At 59.3% G+C, this 22,594-nt stretch overlaps 1 protein-coding gene and 1 long non-coding RNA gene across 11 annotated transcripts in view; both read left to right on the top strand.

Annotated features, from left to right (window-relative positions):
• DYNC2I1 (dynein 2 intermediate chain 1) overlaps positions 1-20,078 on the top strand; it is a 57,547-nt gene extending 37,469 nt beyond the window's left edge. For 8 of the 10 annotated variants that reach the window (XM_060196877.1, XM_060196885.1, XM_060196876.1 and 5 more), the window contains 13 exons: positions 845-956; positions 1,512-1,600; positions 2,600-2,729; positions 4,007-4,179; positions 4,557-4,719; positions 7,823-7,936; positions 8,105-8,166; positions 8,521-8,572; positions 12,465-12,525; positions 13,618-13,717; positions 15,545-15,676; positions 18,238-18,461; positions 19,850-20,078. In XM_060196877.1, the coding sequence (XP_060052860.1) occupies positions 845-956; positions 1,512-1,600; positions 2,600-2,729; positions 4,007-4,179; positions 4,557-4,719; positions 7,823-7,936; positions 8,105-8,166; positions 8,521-8,572; positions 12,465-12,525; positions 13,618-13,717; positions 15,545-15,676; positions 18,238-18,461; positions 19,850-20,018 (1,581 nt within the window). In that variant the 3' untranslated portion in view covers positions 20,019-20,078. The other 2 variants (XM_060196881.1, XM_060196880.1) reach the window with 2 other exon arrangements.
• LOC132539969 (uncharacterized) lies at positions 14,970-15,444 on the top strand. Its single transcript, XR_009551272.1, has 3 exons — positions 14,970-15,013; positions 15,191-15,253; positions 15,345-15,444. It is a non-coding gene; the product is annotated as an uncharacterized LOC132539969 (long non-coding RNA).
• Positions 20,079-22,594: the final 2,516 nt, after the last annotated feature.

Below are 22,594 nucleotides of genomic sequence, written 5' to 3'. Positions count from 1 at the left end.
ACTCAGATGACACCTCACACTCTGACTGACAACTCACACTCAGACTGACACCTCACATTCAGACTGACACCTCACACTCAGGTGACACCTCACACTCTGAATGACACCTCACACTCAGGCTGACACCTCACACTCTGAATGACACCTCACACTTTGACACCTCACACTCAGGCTCACACCTCACACTCAGGTGATACCTCATACTCTGACACCTCACACTCTGACTGACACCTCATACTCAGGCTGACACTTCACACTCAGGCTCACACCTCACACTCAGGCTGACACCTCACACTCAGATGACACCTCACACTCAGGCTGACACCTCACACTCAGGCTGATACCTCACACTCACCTCACACTCAGGCTGATACCTCACACTCTTGCTGACACCTCACACTCATGCTGACACCCCACTCTCAGGCTGACACCTCACACTCAGGCTGACACCTCACACTCAGGCTGCCACACCTCACACTCAGGCTGACACCACACACTCAGGCTGACACCTCATACTCAGGCTGACACCTCACACTCAGGCTGACACCTCACACTCAGGCTGACACTTCACACTCAGGCTGACACCTCACACTCAGGCTGACACTTCATACTCAGTCTGCCACACCCACCCATAGGCTGGTTCAGGGACCTCAGTGTTGACAGGGTGATTGATGTTCAGGCATTAGTAGAACTGTCCGGGTGAAGACACCCTGTCCGCCTAGTTGGTGTCTGTCTGCCACCGAGGCACCGGCCTCTCTTTGGGAATGTCCGGACCAGGATCTCTCACTCTTGTCATGCTTCCTCTCGGGGTTGCAGGCCCGAGTCAGGCCGCTCTGTTCCACAGGCCTACGTGCAGCACAATGAAGACAGTGTGGAGAGAGACGTGCAGACGGAGCCGGTCGAGAGCCGGGAGGTGTGGACCCAGCACCCCGGCGAGGGCTCTGCGGTGTCTGGGGGTAACTGGGCTCCTGGCTGTTGCTCTGGGCTGCCCTGGCCTCTCTCCATCCTCCCTGGGGTGGGGCATGAGCCTCCCATGTGGCTCCAAGCTCGAGGGAGCAGCTGTAGAGGCCGGAGAAGCCCAGCTGGACAGAGGGCATCTGAGCATTCATGTTCACAGGGTGCCTCACACTGGGTGCTGGGTGCTGGGTGCTGGGTGCTGGCTGAGTCTGTGCTGTGCGGTTTCCAGCCCTGAGACCTGACATGACAGCCCCCTCAGCCACACAGCCCTTTAGGGTGCCTGTCCATCTCCTGTGGCCTGTGGCCCCCCTCCCTGAGGGACTGTGGCACTGCTGCCTGAACTATCCCCCTTCGTCTTTTCAGGGGGCAGTGGCCGGCTTCCTGGGAGATGATGCAGTGATCTGGGGGGGTGGTCAGCTGGGAGACCTGGAGTGGGAGCAGGTGTTTTCTGCCTTTCCCTCTCCCACTCCTTTTGGCCCCCGTGACAACCCCTGGACGCCTAGGCTGTGACGCAGCCTCAGTGCCTTCACTGCTTCTCTGGCCTGTGTCCTCAGGTGGCGAGACCCGAGATCCTGCAGATGCCTCAGCTGCTCCAAAGGTGGACACGCCACGGCTGTCGGCCTTCCTCCGCGCTGCCTGCCAGGTACGCCTGCCCGTACCCTGCCTGCGCCCAGGCCTGTGCACCAGGCCCCTGATGTTCATGTGTCCCCAGCCCCGTGACCGAGATCTGGGCAGCGTGTGCTTGCTGTGCTCGGAGTCCCCACCGACTGCCGTCATGGAAGGCCCTGTGCCTGAGGGAGCCCCTTCAGGGCAGGGGTGGGGATGTCCAGCCGTGGGTCCTGTGCACCTGGTGACATCATGGCTCAGCCCTGCCAAGGTGGCCACAGATGGACTCAAAAGTCAGTAAATCTAAGAATTTTCTAAATAGCAACATTAAGTGCTAAGTTTTAGGTTAGTGACTTTGTGGGGCCTGTGAATTATGTTGCAACTATTCACATGGCCCCTGGTGGGAGAATGTTTTCCTCCCCTGCTCTCGGACCCTGACTCTTGTCAAATTGACCACAGAGAACTTGGAAAATTCAAGCAGAAATGGACAGTGCCGTGAGGCTGTGGGTCCGTCTGTTTCATCAGAGCCTCCCCACCTCTGCACGCCCCTCACATGTCTAAGACAGTTCCCGAGTGGTGTCCAGCCGCCACTGCGGGCATGTCAGCAGTGGCCATTGAAATAGAGAAGCCGGCACCACCCTTATAGCCATCGGGTGACGACATCGGGGCCACCTCTCCTCAGGCGTCTCATGAGTTGAGATCAGGCCTAAATGTTTGTCCTGTGAGGGAGACCTGAGCACTGCTCAGCCCTGGCACATGGCGGAGTGCGGTTCTACGTGGCCTCTTGGGCAGCACGCCCTTGCTCTCACGTCTGAGCCAGCTCCCCAGCCTGGACTCCAGCTGGAGCACAGTGCTTGTGTCTTTGGCCCCAGTCCACTTTAGATCTGTGGTGGGCAGCTGTGGCCATTCAGCACGTGCAGGACCGGCACCTGTCGGTGTCTCAGCAGGGACCCACCCTGCGGGGTGCCGGGCCCCCAGAGCCTATGGCCCCCTCCCAGGGGGGCCCCTGGCTGTGACACCGTCTCTTATCTTGCAGGTGGTCGCAGTTCTGCTGGAGGAGGACCGCATGGCAGCACTGCCCAGCCGGAGCCCGGGGCCGCAGGACCAGTCGTTGCCTTTCAGCGGGAGTGTGGTGGCCTTGAATACCAGCCTGGCCTTCCTGCAGGGTGAGCCCCACTCCAGGGCACCCGTGCCACAACCCCTGTGAAAGAGGTGTCTCTGCTCGCCGTGTGAGGAGGCAGGACTCCCCAGCTGATCTGGGAGCCGGGAGTTAGCGTGGCACATGGGCTGGGTGTGCTGTGTTTAAACTGGCTTTCTGTCCTTTACTGGCCACCTTTTATTCCCGGGACAGCACGCAGCCTCAGTGACAGTTGGACTGGACTCAGCTCTAGGTGTGTGACCGCCAGGGCTCAGGCCTCTGCTTGGCCCCCAGCTTAGCTCAGGGCCGTGGCTCACAGAACACTGGGTGAGTCTTGGCATCAGGGAGGCCACATCCCTGGATCCCTTGCGTGTGGTTCCAGGACGTCATGCTTGCTCCCATGCTCCTGGTGGAAGCCGACTTTGTGATTGGTGACAGAGAGATAGAGACGGGAGAGGGATACCGTGGGGCCTGTCCTCAAGGAGCTCCGTGCTCCTGGTGGAAGCCAGCTTTGTGATTGGTGACAGAGAGACAGAGACGGGAGAGGGCCACACTGCGGGGCCTGTCGTCAGGGAGCTCCGTGCTCCTGGTGGAAGCCGACTTTGTGGTTGGTGACAGAGAGACGGAGACGGGAGAGGGCCACACTGCGGGGCCTGTCGTCAGGAGCTCCGTGCTCCTGGTGGAAGCCGGCTTTGTGATTGGTGACAGAGAGATGGAGACGGGAGAGGGCCACACTGCGGGGCCTGTCGTCAGGGAGCTCCGTGCTCCTGGTGGAAGCCAGCTTTGTGATTGGTGACAGAGAGACGGAGACGGGAGAGGGCCACACCGCAGGGCCTGTCCTCAGGCCACTCTGCGTGGTCAAGCAAGCATGCCTGGCTCTGCCGACCATCTTCTGACCTCACTCGTGACCTTCAACTCGGGTGGGACCGGCACCCCTGCACTGTCCTGACGCTCCCAGGGCCTGGGCTGCATGTCTGGCACCGAGGGCCTCTCAGCTCTCACCAGCGTGTGGAGAGCCACTCCGGGGACATGGCTCCACAGTCCAGGCAGCAGACCCTTCGGCCGCTTGTGTGTGTGGCCACCAGAGCGTGGCTGCATGCTCCTGCCCCTGCTTCTGCTTGTCAGTCCACGCCGTGTCTGCACTCGAGGAGGCCTCGTGAGGCCCCTGGGGTGTGCAGTGTGGACGTGGCCCTGCTGAGAGTGCAGTGCTGAGTGCTGGCCTCAGGTGACTGGCCACTGAAGTATTTGACTGTCCAGTGCTGCTTCAGGGCAGCTGGTCACTGAGGGGCTCTCATTCCTCCCCAGACCGGAAGGTGAGTGGTCTGCACGCCTCGCCCCTGCAGAGGCAGATGGTGGTGTCTGTGCACGGCCTTCCTGCTCGGCCGTTCAGACACGCTTTGGACAGCAGACACGTGCTGTGTGTGTGGGACATCTGGCAGCCCTCGGGACCCCAGAAGGTCCTGACCTGTGAGTCACAGGTACAGTGGGAGAGTGTTCAGTCGTGGAGGCGGGAACGGCACAGGGACAGACGGGGACACTGTAGGGACGGGCAGGAGGCGGCAGGGTACCGATGGAGCAGCACAGGGCTCCTTGCTCCTGTGAGGAGTGGGCTCCCGAGGTGCCCCGCAGGCTCCTGTTGTCCAGGACCTGATTTTGTGGTCCCGGGTGTCTCCTGTCATTCCAGGCAGGGTGGTGGGGTCCCAGGAAGGCCTCTCTGGTACCTGGCCGGTTGTGGGGGCCTTGGAAGGGTCGCAGGGAACCAGGGTCACAGGGAACCAGGGTCGCGGGGATCTGGGGGGTCCTGAGGTTCTGTGGTCATCTCCTGGCTGTGCCCACGTGAGCTCTGTCCCTGCAGGTCACGAGCTGCTGCTTTAGCCCCTGCAAGGCCTTCCTGCTGTTTGCGGGCACGGCACACGGCTCTGTGGTGCTGTGGGACCTCAGGGAGGACTCCCGGCTGCACCGGTACCTGACGCTCAGAGACTGCCCTTGGGCTTTCCGCACGCCCACCTTCTCCACTGGTCAGTGCCTGCTTTCATGGGGTCTGCCTCGCTGGCCTGTCCTCCTGGACACCCCTCAGTGACCCCCTGTCCTGGATTCCCCTCAGTCACTTTTGTCCTGGACGCTCCTGCTGAAACCTGTCCAGATGTGTGGGCCACTCCCGGTGTGGGCTCTAGGCCCTGAGTGGAAGTGGTGGACATGGGGACAGATCCTAAGGGTGGGTCATATTCCCCAGGGATGGGGGCTGTTCCCCTCCCATGATGGCTTCTCTTGTTCAGTGGGTGGAGTGCACCCCCTCAGGATTTCTATGAGTGAGCTCAAGACCCTTGATCAGCTCTGCAGAACTTAAGAAGGGGAAACTCAGGAGTTGGGCAGAAGCACAATGGATTAAGCGCATATGGTGCAAAGTGCAATGATGGTGTAAGGATCCCGGTTCGAGCCCCCGGCTCCCCACCTGCTGGGGAGTCCCTTCACAGGTGGTGAAGCAGGTCTTCAGGTGTCTGTCTTTCTCTCCCCCTCTGTCTTTTTCCTCGCTCCATTTCTCTCTGTCCTATCCAACAATAACAAAACAACAATAACTACAACAATAAAACAACAAGGACAACAAAAGGGAATAAAAAATAAAATTTAAAAAACAAAGAAGTAACTCTCTGTTTTGGGGGTAAAGCTGATGAAACAACTGACCACCAGCCCCCATGACAGACACACAAGCGCTCCTGCAGTGCCCTGTGGTCACGCCACAGCCACAGCCACAGCCACAGTGCAGTAACCACAACCACAGATTTTACCACAATGCAGTAGCCCCAGTGGCCGCAGCCACAGCCAGACGGCAGCCACGGATGTAGCCACAGCCAGCTCTCAGCTCTGGGTGACTGGCAGGGGCATAGCTGAGGGCTCCTGTGCTGTGTGGGCTGTGCTGGCCCCCACGCTGCTCCCCTGGCTCTGCCCCCCATCCCGGTGGTCAGGCCCTCGGGTGCTGGTCATTCTGACAGGCATATGGTCAGTGTCATGCTTGTCCTCTGCGCTTTCCTGGTGACGGCTGTCTGTCTGCTTTGGTAAGCTCTCCATCCAGGTCTCTGGGCCAGTTTTAAGTTGATGTGTAGTTATTTTCGGTAATTTGGAGCTGTGATTCTCTCATTCTTGTGAATAAGCAGCCCTTCGAGCCTTTCTCTTCCTGGTCAGCATCTCAGCACTTCCGTCCCTGTGCGTGTGTGTCTGTCTGCTGCTTTGGGTGTATTTAATGGTGACTTTGTTGGGCTTTTGAGAAAATTCATTTCACTGCTCTTACTGGGGATTCACTGAATTCATCCCATGTTCAAAGCATTGAAGCTGTAGGATTTGGCATTTTCTTTTCTTTCTCCTCTCTCTCTCTCCTATCTCTTGTTTCCAGAGCAGTGCTCAGCTTTGGTTTATGGTGGTATGAGGAATCGAACCTGAGGTTTTGGAGGCTTCTGCATGACAGTCCATTTGTATAGCCATCATGCTCTCTCCCCAGCCCCTCCGGGAACTGTAGGATTTTAAACTCCACTCACTCTATCAAAGTCCTCCTTTTCATTGGTATTTGAAGATTGTCACAGAAACCTTTAGTTCTCATTTGTGTCCCTGGTGAGGACAATGAGACCTACGGGTGGGGGTGGGGGTCCCCAGCCTTCTCCCATTCCTCCCTATACTCTACCGTCTGCTCTGTTTCTAGACGGCTTCTCTGCTTTGTTTTTCCCCTCCAGGGTTATTGCTGGGGCTTGGTGCCTGTACCACAAATCCACTGCTCCTGGAGGCTATTTTTTCCCCTTTGGTTGCCCTTGTTGTTTAGTGTTGTTGTGCTTATTATTGTTGTTATTGATGTCACTGTTGAATAGGACAGAGAGTAATGGAGAGGGGAGGGGAAGACAGAGAGGAGGAGAGAAAGACAGACACCTGCTTCACCGCCTATGAAGTGGGGGCTTGAACCGAGATCCTTATGCCGGTCCTTGCACTTTGCGCCATGTGTGCTTAGTTTCTCTGTTTTTTTAAAAGTCCACTTTCTTTTTTTTTTAATTTATAATTTTTTTATATATTTTTTTGTTGGTATGCATGAGACCCCTTCTGTTTCATTTGGTTTAAATCCCCCTGCTTAACACTATTCTATTTATATAACCACTGCATTCTATTTACATAACCGCTGTTAACAAGCACCACCCTCCCTCCAGGGCATTGGTTCAATCCCCACTGTTTCATGGTATGTTTTTGCTCCACCCCCTCTCCTTGTCACACCCTGATCCTCTCCTTATCACACTCTGTCACCAGTCACTTTTCTCTCCACCCTCTCTATGTCACATCCTGTTTCCACCCTACTTGGCAAGTACATATAAAGACAGCATTGTGAGTTTTAGAGTACTTGAGTTTAGCTTAGCTCGGCTTAGATTGTGCTGCGTCCTGCATGAATAAAGAGATACTGCCTACAGCTCAACCATGAGTCCCTGGTCGTCTGTTACCCGCCCGTGAAGCCAGCCCGGCGAAAACAACATAACCCGTCGAAAACAACATTTTTTCCCTTTCGTTACCACTTTTTATTGTTGCTGTAGTTGTTGTTGTTATTGATGTCGTCATTGTTGGATAGGACAAAGAAATGGAGAGAGGAAGGGAAGACAGAGGGGGAGAGAAAGACAGACACCTGCAGACCTGCTTCACCGCCTGTGAAGCGACTCCCCTGCAGGTGGGGAGCCGGGGGCTCGAACCGGAATCCTTACGTCAGTCCTTTCACTTCATGCCACATGTGCTTAACCTGCTACGCTACCGCCCGACTCCCTTAAGTCCATTTTCTAAATGAACCCCAAGCCTCTCTCACTTGATTTGCTCTGTCTGAGCCATTTTTCTTCTGATTTCTTTCCATTTTTAAAAAATGTTTATCTCTTCTTTAGATACAGACACAGAAATAGAAGAGGGTAGGGAGAGAGAGAGAGAGAGAGACTTGCAGCCCTACTTATACACTTGTCAAGTTTCGCCTGCAGGAGGGGCTAGGGCTTCCACTCCAGGCACAGCTGTTCTGGGTGGTCAGGTGGCCACTCAGCCTGGGGTCCCCTTGCTCCGGGTGATGGAGTGTGGCTGCCCTGAGGCTAGTGCCCTGTGCTGCCCTGCCTCCCCCAGACGGCACCCTTACAGCAGTCAGCCACCACAGCCCCGTGCAGGCCATCGAGCCCGTCTCCGCGTCTGTGTACAGAAGACAGAGTTTCACGCTGTCACCCTTTGCTACTCAGGAAGGTGAGACCCTTTCCCTGGGGGGTGGTGGTGGGTAAGCTGGTCCAGGGGGATTCTGGGACCCCTTTGTGTTAACCCCACTGGGGCCTGGCACCCTAACCCTGGGCTCTGTGCCCCTCCTGCAGTGTGACTCCCTGTGGTCAGCCCTTACTTCTTGGTTTTCTCCCTTAGAGATGTCTGGCCTGTCCTTCCACATTGCATCTCTGGATGAGAGTGGGGTCCTCAACATATGGGTGAGTGGGTCACATGGGGCCACCAGCCCGGGCAGGTGGGGTCGGCATGGGATGCCAGTGATTCAGGAGAGACTGTCGTCTTCCTAGGCAGGCTCCCTCTCTTAGGCCATGCCATGTGGACACATAGGCAGGCTCCCTCACCATAGGCGTGAGGGGTGGGGATGGTGGGGTGCAGCAGGGGCATCTCCACTGGGCCCATGAGGAGGTTGGTGTCCTCGGGGATCTTGGTCAGAAACTGAGGCTCCTTCTATTTGGAAATCACAGCACTGCTCGCTGATGCTGCCCATTGATCCTGACGGTCCAGCGTCAGGCCTGGTCACACCCCGCCGATTCATTTCCTAATTCTGTCTCCAGGTCGTTGTGGAGTTACCAAAGGCAGACTTTGCGGGTTCAATCAGCGATTTAGGTAACTGTCCGGCAGAAAAATTGTTCTTGTCCCTGCTTTCTAAAACAGCAGGGAATGAAGATGCCAATAACCAACCACTTAAGTGGATAGTTAAGCCCTGCCTGAGCAGCCAGTGTGCAACCCTGTGTTCCGGACCCTTCCATGTCCTATGGTCTCCGTGTGGAACCCCACTCGGGCCTGAACATCAGGACCGCGGCCACAGCTCCACATGGGCCCTGCTCCCTCACTCCAGTTCCCATGGGCCCTGCTCCCCTCACTCCAGTTCCCATGGGCCCTGCTCCCTCACTCCAGTTCCCATGGGCCCTGCTCCCTCACTCCAGTTCCCATGGGCCCTGCTCCCTCACTCCAGTTCCCATGGGCCCTGCTCCCTCACTCCAGTTCCCATGGGCCCTGCTCCTCACTCCAGTTCCCATGGACCCTGCTCCCCTCACTCCAGTTCCCATGTACCCTGCCCCCTCACTCCAGTTCCCATGGACCCTGCTCCCTCACTCCAGTTCCCATGGACCCTGCTCCCCTCACTCCAGTTCCCATGGGTCCTGCTCCATCACTCCAGTTCCCATGGGCCCTGCTCCCCTCACTCCAGTTCCCATGGGCCCTGATCCATCACTCCAGTTCCCATGGGCCCTGCTCCGTCACTCCAGTTCCCATGGGCTCTGCTCCCCTCACTCCAGTTCCCATGGGCCCTGCTCCCTCACTCCAGTTCCCATGGGCCCTGCTCCCTCACTCCAGTTCCCATGGGCCCTGCTCCCTCACTCCAGTTCCCATGGGCCCTGCTCCCTCACTCCAGTTCCCATGGGCCCTGCTCCCTCACTCCAGTTCCCATGGACCCTGCTCCCCTCACTCCAGTTCCCATGGGCCCTGCTCCTCACTCCAGTTCCCATGTACCCTGCCCCCTCACTCCAGTTCCCATGGACCCTGCTCCCTCACTCCAGTTCCCATGGACCCTGCTCCCTCACTCCAGTTCCCATGGGCCCTGCTCCCCTCACTCCAGTTCCCATGGGCCCTGCTCCCTCACTCCAGTTCCCATGGGCCCTGCTCCCTCACTCCAGTTCCCATGGGCCCTGCTTCCTCACTCCAGTTCCCATGGGCCCTGCTCCCTCACTCCAGTTCCCATGGGCCCTGCTCCCTAACTCCAGTTCCCATGGGCCCTGCTCCCCTCACTCCAGTTCCCATGGGCCCTGCTCCATCACTCCAGTTCCCATGGGCCCTGCTCCCCTCACTCCAGTTCCCATGGGCCCTGCTCCATCACTCCAGTTCCCATGGGCCCTGCTCCGTCACTCCAGTTCCCATGGGCTCTGCTCCCCTCACTCCAGTTCCCATGGGCCCTGCTCCCTCACTCCAGTTCCCATGGGCCCTGCTCCCTCACTCCAGTTCCCATGGACCCTGCTCCCTCACTCCAGTTCCCATGGGCCCTGCTCCCCTCACTCCAGTTCCCATGTACCCTGCTCCCCTCACTCCAGTTCCCATGGGCCCTGCTCCTCACTCCAGTTCCCATGGGCCCTGCTCCCTCACTCCAGTTCCCATGGGCCCTGCTCCCTCACTCCAGTTCCCATGGGCCCTGCTCCATCACTCCAGTTCCCATGGGCCCTGCTCCTCACTCCAGTTCCCATGTACCCTGCCCCCTCACTCCAGTTCCCATGGACCCTGCTCCCTCACTCCAGTTCCCATGGACCCTGCTCCCCTCACTCCAGTTCCCATGGGCCCTGCTCCATCACTCCAGTTCCCATGGGCCCTGCTCCCCTCACTCCAGTTCCCATGGGCCCTGCTCCATCACTCCAGTTCCCATGGGCCCTGCTCCGTCACTCCAGTTCCCATGGGCTCTGCTCCCCTCACTCCAGTTCCCATAGGCCCTGCTCCCTCACTCCAGTTCCCATGGGCCCTGCTCCCTCACTCCAGTTCCCATGGACCCTGCTCCCTCACTCCAGTTCCCATGGGCCCTGCTCCCCTCACTCCAGTTCCCATGTACCCTGCTCCCCTCACTCCAGTTCCCATGGGCCCTGCTCCTCACTCCAGTTCCCATGGGCCCTGCTCCCTCACTCCAGTTCCCATGGGCCCTGCTCCCTCACTCCAGTTCCCATGGGCCCTGCTCCCTCACTCCAGTTCCCATGGGCCCTGCTCCCTCACTCCAGTTCCCATGGGCCCTGCTCCATCACTCCAGTTCCCATGGACCCTGCTCCCCTCACTCCAGTTCCCATGGGCCCTGCTCCTCACTCCAGTTCCCATGTACCCTGCTCCCCTCACTCCAGTTCCCATGGGCCCTGCTCCCCCCACTCCAGTTCCCATGGGCCCTGCTCCCTCACTCCAGTTCCCATGGGCCCTGCTCCCTCACTCCAGTTCCCATGGGCCCTGCTCCTCACTCCAGTTCCCATGGACCCTGCTCCCTCACTCCAGTTCCCATGGGCCCTGCTCCCCCCACTCCAGTTCCCATGGGCCCTGCTCCCCTCACTCCAGTTCCCATGGGCCCTGCTCCCTCACTCCAGTTCCCATGGACCCTGCTCCCCTCACTCCAGTTCCCATGGGCCCTGCTCCCCTCACTCCAGTTCCCATGGGCCCTGCTCCCTCACTCCAGTTCCCATGGGCCCTGCTCCCTCACTCCAGTTCCCATGGACCCTGCTTCCCCACACCAGTTCCCATGGGCCCTGCTCCTCACTCCAGTTCCCATGGACCCTGCTCCCTCACTCCAATTCCCATGGGCCCTGCTCCCTCACTCCAGTTCCCATGTACCCTGCTCCCCTCACTCCAGTTCCCATGGGCCCTGCTCCCTCACTCCAGTTCCCATGGGCCCTGCTCCGTCACTCCAGTTCCCATGGGCCCTGCTCCCCCTCACTCCAGTTCCCATGGGCCCTGCTCCCTCACTCCAGTTCCCATGGACCCTGCTCCCCTCACTCCAGTTCCCATGGGCCCTGCTCCTCACTCCAGTTCCCATGGGCCCTGCTCCCTCACTCCAGTTCCCATGGGCCCTGCTCCCCTCACTCCAGTTCCCATGGGCCCTGCTCCCTCACTCCAGTTCCCATGGGCCCTGCTCCCTCACTCCAGTTCCCATGGGCCCTGCTCCCCTCACTCCAGTTCCCATGGGCCCTGCTCCCCCTCACTCCAGTTCCCATGGGCCCTGCTCCCTCACTCCAGTTCCCATGGGCCCTGCTCCCTCACTCCAGTTCCCATGGACCCTGCTCCCTCACTCCAGTTCCCATGGGCTCTGCTCCCCTCACTCCAGTTCCCATGGGCCCTGCTCCCCTCACTCCAGTTCACAAGGGCCCTGCTCCCCCTCACTCCAGTTCCCATGGGCCCTGCTCCCCCCACTCCAGTTCCCATGGGCCCTGCTCCTCACTCCAGTTCCCATGGACCCTGCTCCCCTCACTCCAGTTCCCATGGACCCTGCTCCCTCACTCCAGTTCCCATGGGCCCTACTCCCTCACTCCAGTTCCCATGGGCCCTGCTCCCTCACTCCAGTTCCCATGGGCCCTGCTCCCTCACTCCAGTTCCCATGGGCCCTGCTCCCCCTCACTCCAGTTCCCATGGGCCCTACTCCCCCACACCAGCTGCCCTGCTGTCATTAGCCCAGTGTGCACCTCGCTGTGACTCCTAGGTCTGAGTGCTGCCTACTCATTGCACCCCAGCTCTGTGTCTGTAGAAGCTGGTCTCACACTCATTGCACCCCAGCTCTGTGTCTGTAGAAGCTGGTCTCACACTCATTGCACCCCAGCTCTGTGTCTGTAGAAGCTGGTCTCACACTCATTGCACCCCAGCTCTGTGTCTGTAGAAGCTGGTCTCACACTCATTGCACCCCAGCTCTGTGTCTGTAGACTGGTCTCACAGACTTAGGGCAGGAGGAGCCTCTGGCAATAGACTCTGCCCCCAGTCTGAGTGGGGTGACAGCTGTCCCTACCTGCAGGTCTGATTCCCGGAGGGAGGATCAAGTTGGTGCACAGTGCAGCCGTCCTGCTGAGTGACAGGTGAGTGTCCCCAACTGTGGGGCTGTGCTGACCTGAGCCCGAGTGAGTCCCTGAGATGCAGCTGAGTGCTGGGTCCTCAGTACAGCTCGGGGCTGGGTGCCCCACAGTACAGCTGGGTGCTGGGTCCTCAGTACAGCTCAGGGATGGGTCCCCACAGTACAGCTGAGTGCTGGGTTCCTATAGTACAGCTGAGTCCTGGGTCCTCAGTACTGCTGAGTTCTGGTCCCCACTGTATAGCTGAGTGCTTAGTCCTCAGTAGACCTGAGTGCTGGGTCCCCACAGTACAGCTGAGTGCTGAGTCCCCACAGTACAACTGAGTGCTGAGTCCCCACAGTACAGCTCAGGGCTGGGTCCCCACAGTACAGCTCAGGGCTGGGTCCCCACAGTACAGCTCAGTGCTGGGTCCCCACAGTACAGCTCAGTGCTGGGTCCCCACAATACAGCTCAGTGCTGAGTCCCCACAGTACAGCTGAGTGCTGAGTCCCCACAGTACAGCTGAGTGCTAGGTCCCCACAGTACAGCTGAGTGCTAGGTCCCCACAGTACAGCTGAGTGCTGAGTCCCCACAGTACAGCTGAGTGCTGGGTCCCCACAATACAGCTGAGTGCTGAATTCCCACAGTACAGCTGAGTGCTGAGTCCCCACAGTACAGCTGAGTGCTAGGTCCCCACAGTACAGCTGAGTGCTAGGTCCCCACAATACAGCTGAGTGCTGAGTCCCCACAGTACAGCTGAGTGCTGGGTCCCCACAGTACAGCTGAGTGCTGGGTCCCCACAGTACAGCTGAGTGCTGGGTCCCCACAGTACAGCTGAGTGCTGAGTCCCCACAGTACAGCTGAGTGCTGAGTCCCCACAGTACAGCTCAGTGCTGTGTCCCCACAGTACAGCTGAGTGCTGGATCCCCACAGTACAGCTGAGTGCTGGGTCCCCACAGTACAGCTGAGTGCTGGGTCCCCACAGTACAGCTCAGTGCTGGGTCCCCACAGTACAGCTCAGTGCTGAGTCCCCACAGTACAGCTGAGTGCTGAGTCCTCACTGTTCAGCACCACCCTGGCCTTGTTCTGTTGGAGCCCATGGATCCTGTTGCTTTTTAGCCTCTCTTGGAAAGGGTTTGAGTGCTGGGGGTCCCTGCAGACGCTGACTGTCAAGTTCCTGCCCTCGGACCCCAACCACTTTGTTGTCGGCACAGATATGGTGAGTTGGACAGCTGGTCCCTGTTGGTGACCTTCTTCAGTGACCTCCCCCCTTCACTTCTCCTGCATTCCCCCTGGACCTAGGCAGGACCTCAGAGTGTCCCCGTGTTTCCCCCAGGGCCTGAGAGTGTCCCCGTGTCTCCCCCCCAGGGCCTGAGAGTGTCCCCATGTCTCCCCCCTCCCCCAGGGCCTGAGAGTGTTCCCGTGTCTCCCCAGGACCTGAGAATGTCCCCGTGTCTCCCCATGGCCTGAGAATGTCCCCGTGTCTCCCCAGGTCCTGAGAGTGTCCCTTTGTCTCCCCCCCTCAGGGCCTGAGGGTGTCCCCCTGTCTCCCAGCGCCTGAGAGTGTCCCTGTGTCTCCCCAGCGCCTGAGAGTGTCCCCGTGTCTCCCCCCCCCAGGGCCTGAGAGTGTCCCCGTGTCTCCCCTGGGCCTCAGAGTGTCCCTGTTTTTCCCAGGGCCTGAGAGTGTCCGCGTGTCTCCCCAGGGCCTGAGAGTGTCCCCGTGTATCCCCAGCGCCTGAGAGTGTCCCCGTGTCTCCCCAGTGCCTGAGAGTGTCCCCGTGTTTCCCCTGGGCCTCAGAGTGTCCCTGTTTTTCCCAGGGCCTGAGAGTGTCCGCGTGTCTCCCCAGGGCCTGAGAGTGTCCGCGTGTCTCCCCAGCGCCTGAGAGTGTCCCCGTGTCTCCCCAGTGCCTGAGAGTGTCCCCGTGTCTCCCAGGGCCTGAGAGTATCCCCGTGTCTCCCCCCCTCTGGGCCTGAGACTGTCCTCGTGTCTCCCGAGGGCCTGAATAGTGTCCCCATGTCTCCCCCCCTCAGGGCTGAAACTGTCCCCGTGTCTCCCCTGGGCCTGAGAGTGTCCCCGTGTCTCCCCCAGGGCCTGAGAGTGTCCCCGTGTCTCTCCTGGGCCTGAGAGTGTCCCTGTGTCTCCCCCAGGGCCTGAGAGTGTCCCCGTGTCTCTCCAGGGCCTGAGAATGTCCCCGTGTCTCCCCCCTTCAGGGCCTGAGAGTGTCCCCGTGTCTCCCCCGTTCAGGGACTGAGAGTGTCCCCGTGTCTCCCCAGGGCCTGAGAGTGTCCCCGTGTCTCCCCAGGGCCTGAGAGTGTCCCCGTGTCTCCCCAGGGCCTGAGAGTGTCCCCGTGTCTCCCCCAGGGCCTGAGAGTGTCCCCGTGTCTCCCCAGAGCCTGAGAGTGTCCCAGTGTCTCCTCAAGGCCTGAGAGTGTCCCCGTGTCTCCCAGTGCCTGAGAGTGTCCCCGTGTCTCCCCAGGGCCTGAGAGTGTCCCCGTGTCTCCCTCAGGGCCTGGAGTGTCCCTGTGTCTCTCCAGGGCCTGAGAATGTCCCCGTGTCTCCCCAGAGCCTGAGAGTGTCACCGTGTCTCCCCCCTTCAGAGCCTGAGAGTGTCCCCGTGTCTCCCCAGGGCCTGAGAGTGTCCCCGTGTCTCCCAGTGCCTGAGAGTGTCCCCGTGTCTCCCCAGGGCCTGAGAGTGTCCCCGTGTCTCCCCTAGGGCCTGAGAGTGTCCCCGTGTCTCCCCCAGGGCCTGAGAGTGTCCCCGTGTCTCCCCAGGGCCTGAGAGTGTCCCCGTGTCTTCCCCCCTCAGGGCCTGAGAGTGTCCCCGTGTCTCTCCAGGGCCTGAAAGTGTCCCCGTGTCTCCCCCAGGGCCTGAGAGTGTCCCCGTGTCTCCCCAGGGCCTGAGAGTGTCCCCGTGTCTCCCCAGGGCCTGAGAATGTCCTCGTGTTCCCCCCCTCAGGGCCTGAGAGTGTCCCTGTGTCTCCCAGGGCCTGAGAGTGTCCCCGTGTCTCCCAGGGCCTGAAAATGTCCCCGTGTTCCCCCCCTCAGGGTCTGGTCAGCCATGGCACAAGACAGGGCCTCAGAGTGTCTCCCCGGGTCTTCAAGCCACAGCAGTGTGGGGCCCGGCCCCTGCAGGTCACAGCCATTGACTTTTCGGCTTTTGGGGAGCCGCTGTTCCTGGTGAGTCACGTGTCTCCCCGAGATCAGAGCCCTGGTGGGGTGCGTGGTGCTACCCTCTGCTCCTGTCACCAAGTCTGCCACTATCCCTGTGCATCTCCCTGTGGACAGGCTGCCTGCCTCTCACCCAGCTCCACCTACCAGCCTCAAGCTCTCAGTGACACGGGTGTGTACACAGCACAACCCTGCTCTACAAGCTGGTGCCACCAACAGTGACTGAGGGACACGATGCTGCTCCCACACAGGCCTGTGCCGAAGCAGCCATGACACAGAGATGCTTCTAAGTGCATGTGCTGGTCATGGACTTCCTCCATAACACAGCACATGTGACTCCCTCTTCTGCACACATACACACAGCACATGTGACTCCCTCCTCTCCACAAACACACAGCACGTGTGACTCCCTCCTCTGCACACATACACACAGCACATGTGACTCCCTCCTCTGCACACACACACAGCACCTGTGACTCCGTCCTCTGCACACACACACACAGCACGTGTGACTCCCTCCTCTGCACACATACACACAGCACGTGTGACTCCCTCCTCTGCACACACACACAGCACCTGTGACTCCCTCCTCTGCACACACACACAGCACCTGTGACTCCCTCCTCTGCACACACAGCACGTGTGAATCCCTCCTCTGCACACACACACACAGCAAGTGTGACTCCCTCCTCTGCACACACACATAGCTCGTGTGACTCCCTCCTCTGCACACACACAGCACGTATGACTCCCTCCTCTGCACACACACACAGCCCGTGTGACTCCGTCCTCTGCAGAAACACACACAGCATGTGTGACTCCCTCCTCTGCACACACACACACAGCAGGTGTGACTCCCTCTTCTGTACACACACAGCAGGTGTGACCCTCCTCTGCACACACAGCACGTGTGACTCCCTCCTCTGCACACACAGCATGTGTGAATCCCTCCTCTGCACACACACACACAGCAAGTGTGACTCCCTCCTCTGCACACACACACACAGCATGTGTGACTCCCTCCTCTGCACACACACACACACACAGCATGTGTGACTCCCTCCTCTGCACACACAGCATGTGTGAATCCCTCCTCTGCACACACACACACAGCAAGTGTGAATCCCTCCTCTGCACACACACACACACACACACACACACAGCACGTGTGACTCCCTCCTCTGCACACACACACACACACAGCCCATGTTTCTCCGTCCTCTGCATATACACACAGCACGTGTGACTCCCTCCTCTGCACACACACACAGCAGCTGTGACTCCCTCCTCTGCACACACACACACAGCACGTGTGACTCCCTCCTCTGCACACACACACAGCATGTGTGATTCCCTCCTCTGCACACACACAGCATGTGTGACTCCCTCCTCTGCACACACACACACAGCAGGTGTGACTCCCTCCTCTGCACACACACACAGCAGGTGTGACTCCCTCCTCTGCACACACACAGCAGGTGTGACTCCCTCCTCTGCACACACACACAGCATGTGTGACTCCCTCCTCTGCACACACAGCATGTGTGAATCCCTCCTCTGCACACACACACACAATAAGTGTGACTCCCTCCTCTGCACACACACACAGCACGTGTGACTCCCGCCTCTGCACACACACACACACAGCATGTGTGACTCCCTCCTCTGCACACACAGCATGTGTGAATCCCTCCTCTGCACACACACACACAATAAGTGTGACTCCCTCCTCTGCACACACACACAGCAGGTGTGACTCCCTCCTCTGCACACACACACAGCATGTGTGACTCCCTCCTCTGCACACACACACACACACAGCACGTGTGACTCCCTCCTCTGCACACAGACACAGCACGTGTGACTCCCTCCTCTGCATACACACAGCAGGTGTGACTCCCTCCTCTGCACACACACAGCAGGTGTGACTCCCTCCTTTGCATACACACACAGCACGTGTGACTCCCTCCTCTGCACACACACACAGCATGTGTCTCCCTCCTCTGTACACATACAGCATGTGTGACTCCCTCTTCTGCACACACAGACAGCACATGTGACTCCCTCCTCTGCATACACACACACACAGCAGGTATGACTCCTCTGCACACACATAGCAGGTGTGACTCCCTCCTCTGTGTGTGCGTGCGCGCGCGCGCACACACACACACACACACACACACACACACACAGCAGGCATGACTCCCTGCTCTGCACACCTGGGCATTCATGGCCTCCTTCTCTGCAGATGTGTGTGTCTGAAGCCTCCCTGTAGACGTGTGTACTCAGGCAATGTGTGCACGTGGATTTTCTGTTTCCAGAGGACTCTGGCCATGGCAGCCATTCCTTGTTTGGCTCAGAGGCCTCATGATACACAGCCCTGGCGCTACCTGATCCTGGCCACATATATCAGTCCGTGATCTGACCCTGAATCTGCATTTCTCACAGTGACTCCTTGAGGAGAAGAACACCTCGAACCCAGGGTCAGGGCGATGAGGGGCCATGACCCTGACTGTCCCTGTCCCCAGCGTCTGGACAGGGAGGGGTCACAGGTCTGTCCCTGTCTCCAGGCTGGCTGTTCTGACGGGAGTGTGCGGCTGCACTGGCTGACGTTTGAGCGTCCCCTCCTGCAGTGGGATGGCAGCACAGGTGGCCGAGCGGTCACCAGCCTGCAGTGGGCCCCCACACGGCCAGCGGTGTTTGTGGTCCAGGATGATGCCTCCTGTGTCTACCTCTGGGACCTTTTGCAGAATGACCTAGGCCCCGTGGCCAGGCAGTTTGTGGCCCCTGACAGGTGGGTCAGAGCCCAGGTTCCCTGAAGCAGCTCCCATGACACAGCACAACACACAGACATGTACACACACCACAGACAGGTTCACAGGCCACAGGTGACACAGTCAACGCAGACGTACACACACCACAGACAGGTTCACAGGCCACAGGTGACACAGCCAACGCAGACATGTACACACACCACAGACAGGTTCACAGGCCACAGGTGACTCAGCCACAGACATGTACACACACCACAGACAGGTTCACAGGCCACAGGTGACACAGCCAACGCAGACATGTACACACACCACAGACAGGTTCACAGGCCACAGGTGACTCAGCCAACGCAGACATGTACACACACCACAGACAGGTTCACAGGCCACAGGTGACACAGCCAACACAGACATGTACACACACCACAGACAGGTTCACAGGCCACAGGTGACACACTCAACGCAGACATGTACACACACCACAGACAGGTTCACAGGCCACAGGTGACACAGCCAACGCAGACATGTACACACACCACAGACAGGTTCACAGGCCACAGGTGACACAGTCAACGCAGACATGTACACACACCACAGACAGGTTCACAGGCCACAGGTGACACAGCCAACACAGACATGTACACACACCACAGACAGGTTCACAGGCCACAGGTGACTCAGCCAATGCAGACATGTACACACACCACAGACAGGTTCACAGGCCACAGGTGACACAGTCAACACAGACATGTACACACACCACAGACAGGTTCACAGGCCACAGGTGACTCAGCCACAGACATGTACACACACCACAGACAGGTTCACAGGCCACAGGTGACACACTCAACGCAGACATGTACACACACCACAGACAGGTTCACAGGCCACAGGTGACACAGCCAACGCAGACATTTACACACACCACAGACAGGTTCATAGGCCACAGGTGACACGATCAGTACAGACATGTACACACACCACAGACAGGTTCACAGGCCACAGGTGACACACTCAACTCAGACATGTACACACACCACAGACAGGTTCACAGGCCACAGGTGACTCAGCCAATGCAGACATGTACACACACCACAGACAGGTTCACAGTCCACAGGTGACACAGTCAACACAGACATACACACACCACAGACAGGTTCACAGGTCACAGGTGACATGGTCAACACAGACATGTACACACACCACAGACAGGTTCACAGGCACAGACATGCACATGTACCACATGGCACAGACAGAAATACACATCAAATGCAGAGCCCCTCCACCTGGGCCCCGCACCCCTGTGGTGACAGCCCCTTCCCCTGGCCCCACACCTGTGCTGACAGAGACCCCACCCTCCCACTTCCCCAGGTCAGGTCCCAACACTGTCTCATGCTCTGCTTTCCCACAGGCTGGTGGCCATGGCACTGGTGGGCGACCCCGAGAGTCCGGGTGGCGGCTTCCTGGGCCTGGTGCTGGCCCGCGCTTCAGGCCACCTGGACCTACAGCTCCTGCACCCTCAGTGGGCGTCCCCTGAGGCCCGGGAGCTGGAGCGGCTACAACAGCTGCTGAGGGGCTGATGGGGCGAGGTGGGGGGCTGGGGCTGGGGCTGGGCCAATAAAGTTGACTTCTAGAGTCAGTTTCACTGTCATCTCAGCTCCTTCCATACCCACGTCATTTCCCAAGGATGATTGATTGATTGATTGATTGATTGATAGACAGCAGAAGCAGAACAGCACACCGGCCGGCCACAGGAGCAGGTAGGTGCAGGTAGGGCTCCTGGCTGCAAGGCCCTGCCAACCCCTCCACCCAGATGTTCACTCCCTTCAGCTGTCCGCTCAGCACAGCTGTCTCCTCAGCTCAGCTGCCTCCTCCCTCAGCACAGCTGTCTTCTTCCTCAGCACAGCTGTCTCAGCTCAGCTGTCTCCTCCCTCAACACAGCTGTCTCCTCAGCTCAGCTGTCTCCTCCCTCAACACAGCTGTCTCCTCCCTCAGCACAGCTGTCTCAACACAGCTGTCTCCTCAGCTCAGCTGTCTCCTCCCTCAACACAGCTGTCTCAACACAGCTGTCTCCTCAGCTCAGCTGTCTCCTCCCTCAACACAGCTGTCTCCTCAACTCAGCTGTCTCCTCCCTCAGCACAGCTGTCTCCTCAACTCAGCTGTCTCCTCCCTTAGCACAGCTATCTCCTCCCCCCAGCACATATGTCCTCTCCCCTCAGCACAGATGTTCCTTCAGCTCAGCTGTCCCCTCCCTCAGCACAGCTGTCTCCTCCCTCAGCACAGCTGTCCCCTCCCTCAGCACATGTCCCCTCCCCTCAGCACAGCTCTCTCCTCAACTCAACTGTCCCCTCCCCTCAGCACAGCTGTCTCAACTCAGCAGTCCCCTCCCCTCAGCACAGCTGTCTCAACTCAGCTGTCCCCTCCCTCAGCACAGCTGTCTCCTCCCTCAGCACAGCTGTCCCCTCCCTCAGCACAGCTGTCCCCTCCCTCAGCACAGCTGTCCCCTCCCCTCAGCACAGCTGTCCCCTCCCTCAGCACAGCTGTCTCCTCCCTCAGCACAGCTGTCCCCTCCCTCAGCACAGCTGTCCCCTCCCCTCAGCACAGCTGTCCCCTCCCTCAGCACATGTCCCCTCCCCTCAGCACAGCTGTCTCCTCAACTCAACTGTCCCCTCCCCTCAGCACAGCTGTCTCAACTCAGCTGTCCCCTTCCCTCAGCACAGCTGTCTCCTCAACTCAGCTGTTCCCTCCCTCAGCACAGCTGTCTCCTCCCTCAGCACAGCTGTCCCCTCCCTCAGCACAGCTGTCCCCTCCCTCAGCACAGCTGTCCCCTCCCCTCAGCACAGCTGTCCCCTCCCTCAGCACAGCTGTCCCCCCCCTCAGCACAGCTGTCCCCTCAGCACAGATGTCTCCTCCCTCAGCACAGATGTCCCCTCCCTCAGCACATGTCCCCTCCCCTCAGCACATATGTCCCCTCCCCTCAGCACAGATGTCCCCTCAGCTCAGCTGTCTCCTCCCTGAGCACAGCTGTCTCTTCCCTCAACACAGATGTCCCCTCCCCTCAGCACAGATGTCCCCTCAGCTCAGCTGTCTCCTCCCTCAGCACAGCTGTCTCTTCCCTCAACACAGATGTCCCCTCCCCTCAGCACAGATGTCCCCTCCACCAGTTCTCCCCGCCCTGCCCCGCCCCTCAGCTCAGCTGTCAGAAAAGCAGCAACCAGGACACAGGACACAGCTGCCTGCTGGGAGCTGCCTGTGTCTGAGGATTCTGCCTCCTGACTCCTGGGTGCTGGTCGCCTCTCATCCTTCCAGAAGGTTCTGAGGTGGCAGCTCTGCTCTGAACCCTGGGGACCCACCTCTGTCTGTGACATGGCTGCTGGTGGCTCAGTCCGGAGACCGCCCAATTCCTGCCCATGTGGGGACCCCCTCATTCCTGCCCATGTGGGAACTCCCTTATTCCTGCCCATGTAGTGACACCCTTGTTCCCACATCTGTGGGGACCCCTTCACTCCTGCCCGTGTGGGGACCCCCTCATTCCCGCCTATGTGGGAACCCCCTAATTCCTGCTGATGTGGGGACCCCCTCATTCCTGCCCGTGTGGAAACCCCCTCACTCCCACATCTGTGGGAACTCCCTCATTCCCGCAACCCACGTGAGGCCCCCATTCTCCCAACCTGGAGCCTGACACCAGTCCTGCTCAGTGGCAGTCACTCCTGGGGGATCTCCAGGTCAAACACTGGCCCCTGCACCTCAGTCCCCCCGCCTAGCGGTGTAGAGCCAGGGGGCCCTCAGATCCTGGCCAGGGCGCTTTCTCCTGAGTCCCAGGGCAGACGTACCCCAGCGCTGGGGGAGGCCCAGCTTGGGTGGGGGGCCGGACCCCTCCCGCCTGGGCACAGGTCAGGCTGGAAACAGGCACCCGAGGGCAGTACCCCTGCTGGAGAAGTCAGGCCTTGGACCTCAAGACTCCTGGCAGAGGGAGAAAGCAGCAGCCCCTGTGGCCACCTGGCCTGGGGACTCCCCCACTCACAGCCCCCCTTGCTGATCCTGGGGGCCCAGCCCCAGTTCTGGAAGCTTCTGTCTGTTCTCAGTGTGCTGCCGGGACTGAGCACAGACTGCTGACTGCTCTCCTGGACTCAGACAGTGGGGCGCCAGCCCACAG

Source organism: Erinaceus europaeus, chromosome 8 (genome assembly GCF_950295315.1).
Source record: "Erinaceus europaeus chromosome 8, mEriEur2.1, whole genome shotgun sequence".
Taxonomy (NCBI): domain Eukaryota; kingdom Metazoa; phylum Chordata; class Mammalia; order Eulipotyphla; family Erinaceidae; genus Erinaceus; species Erinaceus europaeus.
Note: the sequence above shows the minus strand (reverse complement) of the source record. Positions and strands in the feature narration are given on the sequence as shown.